The sequence below is a fragment of the Penaeus monodon genome, chromosome 10 (assembly GCF_015228065.2).
Source record: "Penaeus monodon isolate SGIC_2016 chromosome 10, NSTDA_Pmon_1, whole genome shotgun sequence".
NCBI lineage: Eukaryota > Metazoa > Arthropoda > Malacostraca > Decapoda > Penaeidae > Penaeus > Penaeus monodon.
This window is the reverse complement of record NC_051395.1, coordinates 2,300,012-2,312,511: the sequence shown is the minus strand read 5'-3', so window position 1 is coordinate 2,312,511 and position 12,500 is coordinate 2,300,012. Positions and strand designations below refer to the sequence as shown.

The window sequence follows — 12,500 nt, the reverse complement described above, 5'->3', positions numbered from 1 at the left end:
GATGCAGGTCCTCTTGCATCAAGTGGAGTTTTTTTTTTTTTTTTTTTTTTTTTTTTTCCTTTTCCTTTTCTTTTTCCTTTTTTCCTTTTCCTTTTTCTTCCTTTTCCTTTTTTTCTTTTTCCTTTTCCTTTTCCTTTTCCTTTTCTTTTTCCTTTTCCTTTTTCTTTTCTTCTTTCCTTTTCTTCTTTCTTTCTTTTCTTTTCTTCTTTTTCTTTTTCTTTTTTTCTTTTTCTTTTTCTTTTTCTTCTTTTTCTTTTTCTTTTTCTTTTTCTTTTTCTTTTTCTTTTCTTTTCTTTTTCTTTTTCTTCTTCTTCTTCTTCTTCTTTCTTTTTTCTCTTCTCTTCTCTTCTCTTCTCTTCTCTTCTCTTCTCTTCTCTTCTCTTCTCTTCTCTTCTCTTCTTCTTCTTCTTCTTCCAAGAAGTGAATATATATTTTGAGTTAATTTTCTTATATCAGGTTAGCTATAGTATTAAACATTGAAGTGATATATGTTACATCACAAATTTTTTCTACTCCCAAACAGATGATTCCAAACACAGACTATGACTTGGAGCCGTGGGAGCACGTGACCTGTTTTAAGAATGTCATTTTGGCATACGAGGGTGATAGGTCTGGCCTCAGAGGGTATCTGGCATTAGGGACAACGTACTGGTGAGTGACAAGAGGCTGTCTTGTTGTACGGCAAAGGATAGTGCGATGTGTATGGGTCATGATTATTTTGCATTGTGTAGAGCATTTTCATATTTGGGTAGTTTTATTTCAGCAAAAGGGCAAGTTGGGTTTTAGATGATTATTATTGGAATTTGCACCTACAAGAAATTATATGTCATGCTTAATATTCATTTATGTATTTTCTTTAATTGGGAAATGTTTCATGAACTTATGTGAGAGAAGAGGGTTAACTTTGGATAGAGAAATTTTTTTATTATTTCTTGTATACCTTATTTCAAATTCCATCATTGCATGATTCTCATATTTTAATGAAGTTAATGACATGTTACAATAATTTCCATTCAAATATATTTGTTAAAAAATAATAAGCTAAACAGATTATTTTGACCCTTATCTCTGAATGGACATCTACTGTTATGACAAAAGTATTGTTTTTTTTATTTTAAGTGTGTCTATATCATCACTTTATTTTGGGACTCAAAACAAACAGTAACCTTATATTGCCTTTTAAGAGCGATTTCATTGATGAAATAACATTCAGTCTGACTGATTTTGTTCTTTAGACTACTTACTACTTATTCATGACTTCTTTTGTGTGAATTTTTTTGTGTGGTGTTAAATATTTGTAGATAAAATATTAATAGCTTCTCTTAAATCTCGCTCTCATAGATTTTTTCTACTTGATATAGTTTTCACATTGATCAAATGAGGATATTGTATATATTATTTTCTTATTTCAGTTTTGGTGAAGACATCACCTGCAGAGGACGCATTCTTATTTTTGATGTCATTGATGTGGTGCCAGAACCTGGCCAGCCCTTGACGAAGAACAGACTCAAGATGCTTTACGAGGGGGAACAGAAGGGCCCAGTCACAGCTTTGTCTCATTGCAGAGGTCTTCTTGTTTCTGCTATTGGCCAAAAGGTAAAGTAAAGTGTCACATACATTTAGTAGTAGAGTTTTGATAAATTATTGAGAATAGTAATAATGATAAGTCATGGTTTTCTAAAGAAGCAATTAGAATAAAAGTTGAGGTACATATTGAATATATAAGATTGAATTTAAATCTTGAAGTTCCTTTTGTATATCTTTCAACAAAAAAACAGGACGTTTCCCAAAATATAATGTGGGATTTATCATGTATTCATAATATTATTTGGACATCTCATCATACAGGTGTACATCTGGCAGCTAAAAAACACAGACTTAGTTGGCATGGCCTTCATAGACACACAAGTCTACATCCACCAGCTCACATGCATCAAGAGTCTCATCTTAGCTGCAGACATATGTAAATCTGTCTTTCTGCTCCGGTTCCAGGAGGAAAACAGGACACTGTCTCTAGTTGCAAGGGTGAGAATAAATGGTATTTTGTGGTACTATTATTGTTACTTTTGACTTTACTGAGTAAGTTTTTGATACTGAATGTTGTTGTGATTATCACATTTGGTTAAAAACTCAGTCGTGCAAGGGCAGTGTCCAATCATGTCGTGGACAGTTGAGCCAAGGGCATCATGGGAGGTGGGGGCAATGGCCCCTCCACAAGGCTGATTACCTCTTCAAGGTCTGGTTTGCCTTCCCCCCTTCCCCTTAGGGGTACACTCCCACAATTTTTTGTAGTTCTGGTCATAAATGAAAAATGCCCCTAGAATAGCTAATTTTTCCATTTTTTCTTGGGGGGGGCTTGCAATGCCCCAAAAACTGATTGTGCTCACTTTCCTAACCCCCCCCCACCCCACCCCTAAATGAATGTAGGCTTTAGGCCCTTCTTAGCCTCAACATCTATAAAATGATTAATATCACAGCTAAGAGAGTAGAGAGTGGGGTAAATGTATGTTTCCCCCACTTTCTGGTGTTTCACTTGAGTGACCAACTGTGTGTGCCACTTGCCTTTTGGCTTGGTATGGTGCCAGATCCTGTTGTGAGTGGGTTATACTCTATATTTTAGATTTTTTGTACTTAAAAATTAATTAGTTAATTAATTAATTAATTAATTTTCATTTTATCTCAAACAGGACCACAGGCCACTCCAAGTTTATGGCATTCAGTACCTGGTTGATAATACAACGTTGGCTTTCATTGCTAGCGATGTGGACAAGAATCTTGTGGTATACACCTACAACCCAGAGTCACATGAGAGCATGGGAGGGACTCGCCTAATCAGAAAGGGAGATTTTCATCTAGGTTCTCATGTTAATTCTTTCTTTAGGTAAGTTCGAGCTTCTTTTGTTTCTTAGTTTATCATGTGAAATGGTACTGCTATTTATATTTACTCTGATGAGTCATTTCTGGTAAGATTAAAAGTCAAGGGAATTTATATATATATATATATATATATATATATATATATATATATATATATATATATATATATATATATATATATATATATATATATATATATATATATATAATTTGTAAACTTTATAGGGCAGTTATTGATAGTGTCAAATAGTATACCCTGGGATAGCTATACATAATCTAGCATGATTTATTTATTTATTTATTTATTTATTATTATTATTATTATTATTATTTATTATTATTATTATTTTTTAATTATTATTATTATTATTATACTATTCATCAGTTGATTATTATATTTATTAAAAATAAGTATAAGCTCTTGAGGAAGTAGAAGACATAATAAACTACCTCCAGAAACTTTTAGGTGGTGAATCTGAACAGACAATGTCATTTGTCATATCAGGGACAGTCATTTTTTATCTAGCTAATGTTTTCCAAGATTGCTCATCACTTTAACTGTAATTCTTTCCCTAAGGATTCGATGCAGAGTTGGAGATGTGTCAAGTGATCGCCGTGCAGGGCAGAACATAGAGCGTCGGCACATCACCATGTATGGATCCCTGGATGGCTCTTGCGGATACATGCTGCCTGTGAGTGAGAGGACCTACCGACGCTTCTCTATGGTTTACAATCTCTTGGTGCAGCATCTCCCTCATATTGCAGGTATGGAAAAGACATCTACATTGCTGTGGGCCAGTGATGTTTTTCTTAGTAAAGGGGAGAATTTTAATGACTTGTTCTTCTTTTAAGTGATTGCCTTTTCATATTCTGGTGACCACAAACACCACAATTTGTTTATTACATTAGGGAGTCATTATCACTGATATTGATACTATTGTTACAGGATTGTTGTTATAATGATATCTCCTGTTATGCAAACTTGCTTTTACACATTCGTGGACTGTAAAAGCTTGGCCACCTTCTTTAATATTTTCCAGATGTATAGATTCTCTCTCATAGTTTGTTCTGAATAGTCTGTTTTAGAAGAACTGAATATACCACATTAGATGTAGAAATAAGGAGTGAAGTTTGATCTACATATTGATCTGATACTACTAGTAACATCAGAAAGTAAAGCACCAAGTCTTTATTCTCATGTGAAGTCAGTACTTTTTACAATTACAAAGTTTTAACTTATTAAATCTTCCCAGGTCTGAACCCAAAGGCTTGCCGCACATTCCAAGGTCGTCACAAGCTGAACTACAACCCTGCACGGTCTATTTTGGATGCAGAACTCATTTGGTCATACCTCCACCTTCCCTTGCCAGAGAAAATTGAGATTGCCAAGAAAATTGGAGCAAAAGTGGATGACATAATAGAGGATTTGATGGACATTGATAGAATGTGTGCGCATTTTTGATAAGTAAGTGAAAGTGGGTATGTGTGTGCATAACATTCAGTAATTATTTGAAAAGATAATGATAAACAAATATTTGTCATTTACGTGTAGGTAGTATATATTATTCCCTTTTTTATTAAGCTATGAGTACCTTGTTATAGTATATTTTCTATTTTTGAACGTAAAGGCATTTAGGGAATTGGTTCAAGAATTTAAAAGGGTACAAGAGATAAGGTTTAAAGACTAAGTAGTAAATCTTAAAAACTTTTTCAAGTACATATATTTTAAATGTTTGACATTTGACAGTAACTATTGATAAGTTCTTATTTAATGTGAAATCTTAACCATCCACCACAGACATGTATTTACGAAATTTTATATAAATACAGTCACAGGTGTTAGGAATATGCAATATTATTTTTATTTCAAATTTTATTTATCTTTATTTTGTTTGTTTGTTTGTTTGTTTGTTTTTTAAGAAACATTATTCATTTAATTGAATGATTAGTAAGCTATGCTCAATTATTATAATGGTTTCAGCCAGACATTATATAGACATCTTGTAAATGTGATAGTGAGACTATCATGTACGGGAAAGAACATAAAGACCAGAAAACAATGGAATATGCTCAGTATGGAAAGAAAGAGATGGTGGGTGATGCTCAGCACTTTAAAAAATAACTAAAATAACCCACTGTGCCAGGTACATGCACTTTCTGCTGTAGATTTATCTCAGTTTTGTTTACATATAGATAGCTTCACAAGCCTTCAGTGTGCAAAATAGCTGCCAAGGAGTCAGTTGTTAGGCCAAATTGGTCTCATATGTTTATCCTACCTCCTGATTTTTTTTAAAGTTATATTTCTAATTCTAGTATTATCATTATTAATGTTGTCATTCTTGATATTGACATTTTTATTCTTTTAGTCTTATGAACGATAATAGTAATAAAGATAAAAACTTTTCCTTCTGAAAATTCAAGGAAGAGGTTAAACAGGTAAGATCAGGTAGGTCTAGTGATTGACTCCCTGGTGTCTAAGCTTTTGTGGAACCCTCTGTGTGTAGACAGAATTAAGGAAATAACAGGGCATGTGTATGTACCTTCCTGGTGTCAGTAGGCTAAGAGAGAATGTGGGGGAGAGAAAAGAGCGAAATTTAAATACTTACTACCTATATGTAATTAACGGAATAAATTAATTTGATTATAAAATGTTAGAATTGTGTTTTATTTATACCTGTGAGTACTTTAAACAGCAACTTCAGATGGTGAACTGAGTTTGTTTTATTAATAACATTTATAGCCATAATATTATTTCTGATTATTATGGTCATATCTTAACCCAAAACCGACAGGCATGGCATGTACGTACATGCCATGCCCACTTTGAGTTTACTTTATTAATTGTTTTTACACATAGATGGCTACACTTGTACTAAGTCACCAATGAGCCAATTATGAGTACTGCTTGTCTCACCTGTTTATCCTTTTCCTTGATTTTCAAAAACATTTCATGTTACCTTATATTCCCATTACTAATGTCAATAACATTATAGTAATTATAGTGAGAAAAAGGTTTTCCCACAAATTCAAGAAAGGTGAAATCAGGTAAGGTCACACTGTCTAGTAAGCACTAGCATAGCTATCTGTGTGTAGAAACATTTCATTTAAAAAGATTCTAAAATGAGCACTGCATTTTCCTGGCAACATTGGGTTAATGTCTTTCAGACTGGTACTGACCTTTTCTAATTTCACAGATAAGTTTTGTATCAAACATGATGTATAGTTGTACATAGTTTTCAGTATGCTGTATGTTATCTATGGTGACATCCACCTTGTGTGACTTCTAAAATGTCTTTTGTAGTTTGATAATTGTATTTTTTTGAGCAGATTTAATGTCTCCAGAGGTGCCAAAGCCCCGTGGTATGCAAAGAATGTATTTTTGTACCTCATGAAGCATCTGCATAGACTGCACCTTCTATATCCCATTGAAATGCTAGGCTGTACACATTGTTCTGTAAAACCCAGCAACAGACAGCACTTAAGCTGCTGCATTTTTGTTGTATCTGTAGAATGGTCCTTATGTGGTTATCTTCTTGTACTGTACTACTTTTTTGTAGTTCCAAACAAATAAATATCCTTTAATAGTTCTTTATAGATAATGTTGCATACTTCAGCATGTATGGCATGTGCATTTTTAAGGTCTGATGTTAATATTGCTTTTCTGTAATATACTAGATGTAAACAATATCCAACAAGGTATACTTCACATCTTTGTACCCAGCAGCTGCCTTCCTGTAGTAAGTTCCTCCTTGAGTGAATGCAGGTTCTTTCACTTCTGACACTTCTGTGGGTGAAAGCAAGCACCTGCCTTGAGGAAAGCCTTCTGCATAAAAGGACACATCTCATCAAACAGAGAGAGAGAAAGAGAGAGACACAGCAAACAGACGAAAACACACAGGATCTACTTTGTCACCACTCTGTCCTTGGGGAGAGGAGGGTCCTTTGAGGGTCTTGCATCTACCAACCATAATAATCCCATAAGGTATTTCCTTTCTCCTTGTTCAGATGTCTGTGACTGACAAACACTGTAATTGTAATAGTTCCATTTGATGTTTAAGTCGGATACCTGTTATAGCATGTGTTGTTTGACACCAAAAAATTATTACTTTTATCTTACTGAGCTGTAAGTACATCAGTGATGTTGAGGTTCTCAGCACTCGTTTATAATTTGAAAGCTTGTCATAAGGCTAGATAAAACAATATAATAAACTTGTTTATAAACAGACTTAGTTGTTGAAAATGCACGTTTTTATGGTAAACTTTTTGCAATACAAAAACTTCAGTTGCTGGATTGAGTTGATTTTGCAATGTTTATCTGATGTGGCTCTAACATGCAATATAGTTTATTCTGATCACATGTATATAATATCTTGTTTTTGCTTTGGGGTCCTCTTTGTCTGTTTCTTTGTTTAAGATGTTGCTGGTCTTCAAATCAGCTGGAGATTAATTTCTCTCATATACATTTTATTATCTTTAATTCCACTCCATTTTGCAAAAATTGTGAAAACCTCATATTGATAAAAAAAAATCTATATATATATATATACTGTTGGCCCTTATTAGGTATGGTCCCACGACTTATCAAATGAAATGTGAAACAAAAAATCCAGAGCAAGTGATGTATGTTGTAGATATTTCATAATAATTCCTTGTTTTCCCATAGTAACAATATTTTGTAGTGCCTCCTTGGTTGTTAGTATCACTGAGGTTTTCATGAGGTGCAATGTATCCCTGAAGTATTTCCAGTTGAATGAAAGTTGTAGCTGTAGTTCTGCGGTATCTTAGTTGTTTATGGAGTTCCATCATATTGTTGAATTCTTTTTACCTTGGATGCACATTTGAGGGATTCCTGTCTTTACCAATTGGTTCTTTACTAGTGAATGCTGAGCTGTTTGGATTGTCATTATATGGTATGTGCATTATATACTTCGGAAGAGACAGTGATGATAATGTAGATGGTACTAGTAATAATAGTTGAAATAGTAAGTGATAGTAATAATAATAATAATTCCCTATACCTGAATTCTTATATTATTGCAAACTTTGTTCCAGTAATAGTAATCATCATGCTTGCATTTATGTTGTTCTTATTGCTATCATCATTATCTTCATCATCCCCAGTAATACTATTTTATAAAAAAAAAAGTTCTTTTTCTTGAAACTCATTTTGATTATTTGCTTTCCCAAAGTTTCTTTAATAGGATGAAGTAATGCAGAGGGGTTGGGGATAACCATGACACTTTGGAGACATATCACTGCTCCTCACCTCCTTGTAATGGTGCACACATCACCTATAAACATTTGCCTAACTGATTCATTTGTGTCATCAGTCTTAGTTTTTCATATTTGATTTACCTTTGGCAGAAAATACATTTTAACACAAGGAAGTATTTAGAGAAATAAGAAAAAAGTTTTCTTTCATTATTTTATTGTCAAAATGGTAATGTCGTACAAATAGTATTTAATGGCATATGTCATAGAAAATTGAATTTGAATGGCAGATGAAAACATGCCAACCCATGAGAGTCAACGTTGGTTGTGGTATAAAGGCAAGAGAACTTTGTTCGTATATACTGTAATGTCCTGCCATGTTTTGTTAGTGTTTGAGGTAATAATGTCAAAACTCAGGGTGGTATAAAGTTGCAGTGACATCATAACTCAGGCTTGTACAAAGATGTTTTCTGTAAGACATGTAAGTATGCTATGAAAACCAGTACAAAATTTACCAAAGAACAAATGGATCAGCCATTTTCTGTGTTTTAAATCTACAGCTACTTATAAATCTAGCTAATATGACAAGTCTTGTGACAAAACCTTGAGTTATGTTAATGACCCTTCACTTAAACCTCATCCATACATTTCATTTATCTTAACATACAGCCCTCCGCACCAAACACTGGACTGTGGTGTGCATTTATATATAAAAAGGTTCTTTCTGATTATTCATACCTAAGCCAGAAGTAGATTGGGGATAGACTCTGGAGAGGAGGCCTAATTTTACAGCATAATACTCGTCTTGTCCTCACCACACCTTTTCACATTCTGTTTTCATCTCTGGTAGACACACTGCTTACAGTAAATCATCGATAGGTACTGATCCTGAGTTTTCTCAAGAGGAAATGAGAAATAACACTGAAAGTCTACATATCATTTGATTAAATAAAGTATATATCTATATATTTATATATATGACACAACAGGGTTATAAACTTAAGTAACATCCAGCAGCAGCAACAGGGAGATACACTAAGGAAATCATAAGTCACACTTCTTCATCACCTCCGGCCACTGTGCTCTTGCTGATCATCTCAACCTTGCATCAAGAGAGGTCCCGATGAAGTTGTGAGGATGTAGAGCAACAGCAACTTGATAACATGGCCGTGGACAAAAAACTGTGTTCCCAAACCTCGACCTGGGCAGAGAGATATCAACAAATTCTAAAGAGACTCAAACCTAAGTGTAAAATGTATAGATCATCTCCTCATAGCTTCGACAGTTGGCAAGATGAACAACCTCCTTGCCAATCCCTTAAGAGTAAGTGTCATCTGCTAAGTATTTGTCTAATGTCGCCTCTGGCTGCGGGCCATTGCACCAAGTGTGTGTGAGAGAGAGTATAAAGCAATGTTCTGAATAATAATGATATAGGTGGAAGCACATCTTACCTCACTTGCGGTCATAAGCTGAGAAACATGCGGCGCTATGATACAGATCACTTATATACTAATTTCTTGTTCACTTGTGGAAATCAGGGTAATATCAGTAGTCTATCAAAGGTCAATCATCAATGTTCATTTAGTAAGACTTCCAAAGGAAACAATCTAAAGAAAAATTATTAAACAGTGATTTCACCTGTATGACCTGAATGAAGTTATATCTTAATTACTGATATTTATTACTGAAGGAAATAATATGTTATGGAATGATAACTTGTAGTGTTTCTAGGCCCATCACTGTCTCTACCTTTAATTAAACCTTTTCCATAGTGAACGATTTTAAACCATGTTTATTCATCCGGAAGTGTAGAACATGTTATTAACAATGATTAATGATGGTGAAAATATGAAATACTTGACATCTATTAAATGAAGATCACAGGAAACAATTAATAATTCAAAGATAGCCTACAACACGATATACTCCACAGAAGAACCCAAACGAATTAACATCATAAATATAACAGATACACCTTCTTAACATAATGTTAAAGAGCACAAGAAGTGCTCAGCCACTCTCCATTTGTCATTACAAATCTAACAGCAGAATACTGTGGTAAAGACATTTTCCATTTTATCTTACAAATCCGCTTTGCTTCCTTGACTTAACCTAGTTTCAAAATACTATAAAACAACTTTTTACTTGCACTGACTTTAAATGGATGGAATTTCCAGTGTATGACAAATTGGCAATTGGACAGTGGAAATCAAACCTTGGTATTCAAATATATGTGGTAATCTGGTCCTAATAATTCACATTTTTAAGAGTAAATGCATGCCCCTATAGGAATTCCCTTCAACAAAATCTCCTTTCTAAAGCTTTCTTTCAAAAAGATTCATTATCTAAAGTTAACTGGTTTTAAGTACTGACTTTAAATCATTGTTTTACAACGGGAGAAAGAATGGTGAATAGTAATTTCATATTTATATTTTTGTTCTTTTCTAAGACTAATGATCAAGTACTTTCCGGTTTCCTTGGCAAGACCACCAGGGTCTGGCAGGTAACCAGGACTGTGGAGTCGGAGTCAGAAGGAATTTGGTGCTGCTGGAGTCGGAGAAAAAAAAAATTGTCCCGACTCAGACCTCAACATAAATCGTAAAAAATCCCACCTTTTAAACATATCGCATATTTTATTTCCACCCGAGAGAATGAGAAATCATATAATTTTCATTTTTTCAGTCCTTTATGTTATTTTTTAAAGTATGATTTTTTTTTCAAGAATATACAATAAAAAAAAAGGCCACAATAGCAAAGTGATAACCAATTTACTCAAACCTTTAAGGACATGGGGTTAAAAGGTATCCTGTAGTTGTTAAGAAATCCATTTTTTAAAATTATTATACCTAGGGATCAGAGTTGGGAGTTGGGTGTTTTGAGTACCGACTTCACAGCCCTGCAAGTAACTGCGTTTTTTTTTTTTATTATTATTATTGAGAGAAGCAGGCGGGTAACACCCCCCCCCCCCCATATGCCCCCCCCACCACCACCACCACCACCACCACCAGGGTACATACCAAGCCGCTGGACGCTTGAATTTACAATATATGAGAAAAGCTGAGGATCATTGTACCGTCATCAAGATCATGATAATCCCATGATCACTTTTTACATACTACAATGTTAACACACTGTTCCTACAACACAGTCTTTAGTCAGAAGCACACTAGTGGTCTAGTAGATTAGCTTTCAAAAAGTATTAAAATATGTTGCACGGATTTACAATGTACAGCTGTGGCACATTTTAGCTACCACACGGTTTACAAGTATGGAGGTGAGAATATGTGATGAGATCGTTCACAATGAGCACTGGATGAGAATTTCTTTCATGACGTCTCTCCTATTTGTAGAACATGTAAATGAGCTGTATAGAAATACAACCTAAGGCTCAAAGAAACAAGAAAAAAATATCGTTATTCAGTGTCAGACAGTATTGTGGGTGTCGTTCCATCCTTCAGTAGAGCCAAAGTGTTTTCTAATATGGGCATAAACGAGCCCTCTCTGGGAACTTGGTCTCTCTCCCTATTCTTGAGCAGGACAAACTTACAAAATCAATTTACGTAAAAATATTATCACAAAGCAAAGGTGTTAATGACTAAGGTTAAGATTAGTTTCAGCAGACACTCTGCATTGATGGGATGTATATCCTCGTGTTATAAATAAATACCCATTAAATATTTATCCATTAGAGTATTACAGCACGTCACCTTATATGCTCTTAAATAAATCAACAATCATATCAACTACTATTCTCCCTTCTCATTTACGCATTGACATTTTTTTTATCGAAATGCATATGATTAAATGACCAATTTCCTGTCACAACTTGTCAACTTTGTAAATGAGTAAATGTAAAAAGTTGTTGGCACAAAATATAGCAATAGTTCTGGCGACACATCAGACAAACGAATCACTCGCAGTAGCACTTGCATTTACACTCGTCGCACAAGTATTATCAAGTGATAGCAGTGTGGCAGTAATGGTATCGGGTATATACTTTATCAAACGTACCAATACTATACCCTTGAGGCTAGTATCCTCTGAGTTCTATACCCAGTCTTTAGGTTGGCACCGGTTTGAGTGTGAGGAATGAGTGGAGTGAAGGCTTACGGTGTCCGCGTGCTCCGTGGCGGGCAGGATGGAGGCGACACTGCCAGAGGGACTGGCAGTAATGAGGGAAAGCTTTTCCCGGAGACGCTCAGGGACCGAGGAATAGGAGTTGGTCTTGGAGGATAGAGGGGAGACGGAGGAACGTCGCCTCTCCATGTCCAAAGTACGTCGGTTCTGGTTCTTTTCGGGGCACGTGAACCTGCGCTCTTTAGATGGGCTGTTGGGCTTTTGGGATTTCTCGGGGCTGCTGAACCTTCTTCTCTTGTCTGGACTGAGGCCCTCGTCCAACACAGAGCGCTTTC

General features: G+C 34.9%; 2 protein-coding genes across 2 annotated transcripts in view; one reads left to right on the top strand and one right to left on the bottom strand.

Moving 5' to 3' along the window:
* The window catches only part of LOC119577767 (cleavage and polyadenylation specificity factor subunit 1-like), a 26,914-nt gene extending 21,383 nt beyond the window's left edge, over window positions 1-5,531 (top strand). The window contains exons 21-26 of the mRNA XM_037925320.1: window positions 524-651; window positions 1,413-1,596; window positions 1,849-2,025; window positions 2,688-2,881; window positions 3,455-3,642; window positions 4,131-5,531. Coding sequence (XP_037781248.1) covers window positions 524-651; window positions 1,413-1,596; window positions 1,849-2,025; window positions 2,688-2,881; window positions 3,455-3,642; window positions 4,131-4,339 — 1,080 coding nt within the window. The 3' untranslated portion in view covers window positions 4,340-5,531. The remainder of the gene's footprint in view (window positions 1-523; window positions 652-1,412; window positions 1,597-1,848; window positions 2,026-2,687; window positions 2,882-3,454; window positions 3,643-4,130) is intronic.
* A 6,100-nt stretch (window positions 5,532-11,631) lies between these two features.
* The window catches only part of LOC119577766, a 14,079-nt gene continuing 13,210 nt past the window's right edge, over window positions 11,632-12,500 (bottom strand). The window contains exon 11 of the mRNA XM_037925319.1: window positions 11,632-12,500. This exon is cut by the window's right edge and continues 1,195 nt beyond it. Coding sequence (XP_037781247.1) covers window positions 12,136-12,500 — 365 coding nt within the window. The 3' untranslated portion in view covers window positions 11,632-12,135.